Here is a 4,996-nt window from a genome sequence, read left to right as displayed (position 1 = left end):
CACTCACCCTTCCTTGCAATTCCATCCCAAACCCCCAAATACAAGTCTCCCCCATAAGCCCAAATTCTTCCATTTGCCCACAACCCTCAGTCCAGTTACAGCCAGAGACAGGGCTGTATGCGGCTCCCGAAGGAGTCTCCTCTCTCTGGTTAACAGCCCTCCAACTGGGTTTTCTCTGGTTTAACTATGTTGGGGAAGAGGGTCTCTAAGCAAGCCCTGGCGACAGCCACAGCAGACCCTAACCCAAGATCCTTTTCTAAGTCATCAGTGATCACACAGCCTTTTCCGTGCAAACTCATTCCCCCCCGGGGGAATGGAAGGGTCCTAGCAATTCCCCACCACCATTGTGTTACCCCGTCTCTCAACACCAAAGCTTCCTTCCAGTGAGACCACGTAGTCAAATCTCTCACCCAGTGCCTCAGCTTCCCCACCCTATCTGTCTCAATCATGCCTGGGGTTTGGGAAAGAACATTTGAGTCTGCCTTGGAGCCTCAGGCATGGCAGAAGAATTGACATCCTCAAACTAAAACCCCTCTTGCCAGCATCTCCCCAAGTACCTGATTCTTAATGTCTCCAAAGGCATGTCTAACTTGTTCTCCAAACATTTCTAAGCACCATACCACAGCCGCCCCAGAAGACACCCCTAAACAGGCATATCTTTTAAATTCTCTGATTCTCCTGTTTTAGAGGGTCCCCAGCTGGCCCTTTCACACCCATCCTTTGGCTCTTGCCAAGGCTGTGGGGAGGGCGAATGAAGAAGCATCGCCGGGAGGAACCTCTCCCAGTCACCTCAAACCTTCTACCTTTGGAAGCCTCCCCACCCAGTTCTCCAAGTCCAGTTTCTTCAGATCCGGGGTCCCAGGAAGAAAGACGAAAGGGCGCCCCTACCCACCCTTTAGCCCACACTACGTTGAGGACCTAGCCGTACTCCAGCGGCAGTATCTCTGGCCCAGGCTGGGCTGGGGGCTGGGGAGGCAGAGCAGCGAAGGGGGGAGATGTGCGGTGGACTCTCTTCCCTTTCCTCTTCCTCCCCCTCTCGGTTCCAACTCCCAAATTGGGGGCCGGGCCAGGCAGCTCTGATTGGCTGGGGGACGGGCGGCCGGCTCCCCCTCTCCCAGGGGCCGGGTTCCTCCCCGCTCTCCAGTGGGATGGTTTAAAAAGGGCCCGGGCCACTGGTCGGAGCAGACGGGAGTTTCTCCTCGGGGTCGGAGCAGGAGGCACGCGGAGTGTGAGGCCACGCATGAGCGGACGCTAACCCCTACCCCTGCCGCAAAGAGTCTACATGTCTAGGGTCTAGACATGTTCAGCTTTGTGGACCTCCGGCTCCTGCTCCTCTTAGCGGCCACCGCCCTCCTGACGCACGGCCAAGAGGAGGGCCAAGAAGAAGACAGTAAGTCCCAAACTTTGGGGGAGTCCAAGGCTACTTGGTGTCGCCGGGTCTCGGGAGTCCGCGACTTAAACGGAGACTCGGGATGCTCCAGAGCCTCGGGGATGGGAGGGAGGGCGCTTCCTCGGCGCCCTGGGAGAGAAGGGAGCCCACCCTAGGTGGAGGGTGGAGATGAGCGCACTCAGGAGCAGGAGGGGAGGATGGAGCGCGGCGTGGTTAGCACACGAGGGAGTCCTGAGCGCGCACGGTGTAGTAGTACAACCTGAGAAAAGAGTGTCTGAGCTCGGAGTAGGGGAAAGTACGTCGAAGATGGGATGGGGGCGCCAAGCTGAGAATTTGGAGCCCAAGATGTAAAAGCTATCAGGAAGGCTGTGGGATGATTCATAAGGAAAAATTGTTTGCCCTCTCTGCAGGCTAGACAGTGTTGCTGCGGCCGCGGGAGTGCTGGGCTGAGGGGGGAGGGGGCACGGAGAGTGGGCGGGTTGGAGCTTGAGAAACTTTGGCGCGGCCTGCGCAGGGCGGGGTCCTTGCGCCCTCTGCTGATCAATACGGAGCACCGCACCTCTCCGTCCAGTGCTTCCCCGCGCTGGAGCTGGAGCGGGAAGACGTGGGTTATTGCCGAGTGCGAACCCCACCTCTAGACCTGGAAAATAGACCTGGAAAATAAACCTGGGGATGGAATAGCCTCTATCTCTAAAGGAAGTGGCCAGTCTAGGCAAACCCTTTAGTGTTGCCCGCCATCTAGTGGCTGTCTGGGTAACGCTCGCGCGGTGGGCCTGGTTAACAACTAACTTCATTACTATTTGTGGACTTCTGGGTTCTTTGGTTAAGGAGTGACCCAGAGGCACTGGCTGGCTTTGGGAAACAGGGGTTGTTCCTGAGAGAGGGCTTTTGAGATGTCTGGGCGCTGGAGGTTAGGGCGTCTCCAACTCTGGAGGTACATGTCAAATTTCTGGGCAGGACCCCACGCCAATCGGCCCTTCCCCATCCTCCAAGCCCCGCCCACGCCATCCCACCTGCCCAGGGAATGGGGCGGAATGGGGGCTGGACCTCCCATCTCTCCTCCCAGCGCCTCCTCCTGTCACCACCCAGACCACTCCCCACAAGCCTGCCCTCTTGCTGGAGCCCCTCCTTTTCTTTCTCCTCCCCCCACCCCCTCCCCCCCTGGGCTTTTTATTTCACTTGGCCTCAGCACCAATGGGCTGAGGTTGGAGTTGGAAGCAACCCCCGCCTAAAGCTTTGTTTAAATTCCTGAGAACTGGAAAGAGTTATAGCCGCCCTGGCCAGGAGCCTCAGCGCTGTCACTGGCGCTGATGAGGAGCAGATGAACTTTTAAGGATATGGGGGAAAGAGGGGGTGAGGGGAAGAGGCGGGAAATGGAAAATCTAAATGTGTCTCTAAGACCGAGGGGACGGGCGGTGGGGTTGGGGTCCCCGGAGCCCTGAGGTGGGAGGCTCGGGCGCCGCAGACAGCCTCGCTCTTCCTCTCTTGCCTCAGTCCCACCAGTCACCTGCGTACAGAACGGCCTCAGGTACCATGACCGAGAAGTATGGAAACCCGAAGTCTGCCGGATCTGTGTCTGCGACAATGGCAACGTACTGTGCGATGACGTGATCTGCGAGGACACTAAGAACTGCCCCGGCGCCGTAGCCCCCCCGGGCGAGTGCTGCCCGGTCTGCCCCGACGGCGAGGGTAGGGCATCGGGCCTGGGACTGGGGAGGGCTGGGCCACTCTCTCGACCTGTGCCCGGGAGACAGACCTCTGCCGCCTGGGACGCTGGAGCAAACTCTGCCTCTAACCCGCGTATCTTCTCCCCCTAGTGTCGCCTACGGACCAAGAAACCACAGGAGTCGAGGTAATAATCCTCTGCCCTCGACTTTTGCCATCCCGCCCGTGACTCCCCATGGTCCTCCTTTCTCTAACTTAGCTTATTTTATTTCTTCTCCCCCAACCCCAAAGGGACCCAAAGGAGACACCGGCCCCCGAGGCCCAAGGGTAAGCATTGGGCTCTCAGCTGTTGTGGGCTGGAGGTGCGGTGGCTCCTGGCCTGCATTCACCCTGCCCACCCTCTCCCTCTTCAGGGACCCTCAGGCCCCCCTGGCCGAGATGGCATCCCTGGCCAGCCTGGACTTCCCGGACCCCCCGGACCTCCTGGACCTCCCGGACCCCCTGGCCTCGGAGGAGTAAGTATAGAGTGCAGACACTGGCGGAAGGCCTTGCGTGCTCCTCTCCTCCCCAAACCCCTGTTGTTTTCTTTGTTTTTTTTGTTTGTTTGTTTTTTGTTTTTGGCAGATGGTATATTTTGTATTTTGAAATAATTGCAATCATACAAAAAGTTGCGAGAACAGTGCAAAGTATTCTCATATCCCCTTCAGTTTGTCACATTTGCTTTATCAGTCTCTGTCTCTGTATACAGATAATTATCGTTATTTTTCTCTCTGCATCAGTTATTTGAGAGTAAGTTGCTGATACTTTGTCCCTTTGCTCCTAAATACTTTAGTGTGTATTTCCAGAAAACAAGCACATTCCCTTACATATCATTGCACAATGATTACATTTGGGAAATTTAACATTAATACAATATCGTATCTAATATGCAGTCCATATTCAAATTTCACCAATGTCCCAATAATGTCCTTGATAGCATTTTTTTTTTTTCCCCTTATCTGGAATCCAAATCCGATCCAGGGTCATGGACTTAATTGTCATGTCTCTCTAGTTTGCTTTCAACTGGAACATTTCCTCAGACTTTTTTTTGCCTTTCATGACACCAACATTTTTTGAAGAAGCCAGTTGTTTTGTAGACTGTTCCTCAGTTTCGGTTTGTTGGATGTGTCTTCATGATTAGATTCGAGTGATGCATTTTGGCAGGACTATCTGACATGTGATGTTGTTGTCCAGCTTAGTGCATCCCATCAGGAGGCGCATGATGTCAGTTCGTCCCATTATTGGATGATGTGTTCTGCATTTCAGCTCACTCCCCGACCCCACTTTCTCATACATTCTCTCTTGTTTTTTCTAGAACTTTGCTCCCCAAATGTCTTATGGCTATGATGAGAAATCAGCTGGAGTTTCCGTGCCTGGCCCCATGGTAAGCCACCAGGGGGAGCAGAGATGACAGAAGAGCTGATGGGGATCCAGACAAGATGGGCCAGTGATGGTAAACGGAGGTGGCAGAGATAACTTAAGAGATCACGATAACCTTTGGGACTCAGAGTCTTTCAAGGATGCAAGACAACTGGGTGGTTTCAACAGGAACCAATGGGAGAAAGCAAGACTAGACCCATGTTGCACTTCCCCACAGAGGTATCACTGTGGCCACCCTTTCTTTTCTTTTGTAGGGTCCTTCTGGTCCTCGTGGTCTCCCTGGCCCCCCTGGTGCACCTGTGAGTATCCAGGATGTCTTCATACGCCACCTTGGGCTTTGGTCTTTTGAGGGGAGTGTTGGGATGAGGGCAGGGAACGTGCTCCAAGATCTCATGGTGAGATGAGGAAAGGTTGGCAGAGACCTGCCCTTCTAACCCCGCCCCCTCTCCTTGTCCTTCAGGGTCCCCAAGGTTTCCAAGGTCCCCCTGGTGAGCCTGGCGAGCCTGGAGCCTCAGTAAGTGT

General features: G+C 54.9%; 1 protein-coding gene across 1 annotated transcript in view; it reads left to right on the top strand.

Annotated features, from left to right (window-relative positions):
- Positions 1-1,127: 1,127 nt before the first annotated feature.
- Positions 1,128-4,996, top strand: part of COL1A1 (collagen type I alpha 1 chain) — a 17,503-nt gene continuing 13,634 nt past the window's right edge. Inside the window, exons 1-8 of the mRNA XM_006924793.3 lie at positions 1,128-1,390; positions 2,885-3,079; positions 3,208-3,242; positions 3,347-3,382; positions 3,469-3,570; positions 4,410-4,478; positions 4,729-4,773; positions 4,935-4,988. Coding sequence (XP_006924855.1) covers positions 1,300-1,390; positions 2,885-3,079; positions 3,208-3,242; positions 3,347-3,382; positions 3,469-3,570; positions 4,410-4,478; positions 4,729-4,773; positions 4,935-4,988 — 627 coding nt within the window. The 5' untranslated portion in view covers positions 1,128-1,299. The remainder of the gene's footprint in view (positions 1,391-2,884; positions 3,080-3,207; positions 3,243-3,346; positions 3,383-3,468; positions 3,571-4,409; positions 4,479-4,728; positions 4,774-4,934; positions 4,989-4,996) is intronic.

This window comes from Pteropus alecto, unplaced genomic scaffold, assembly GCF_000325575.1.
Source record: "Pteropus alecto unplaced genomic scaffold, ASM32557v1 scaffold98, whole genome shotgun sequence".
Lineage (NCBI taxonomy): Eukaryota > Metazoa > Chordata > Mammalia > Chiroptera > Pteropodidae > Pteropus > Pteropus alecto.
This window is presented reverse-complemented; position numbering and strand designations above follow the sequence as displayed.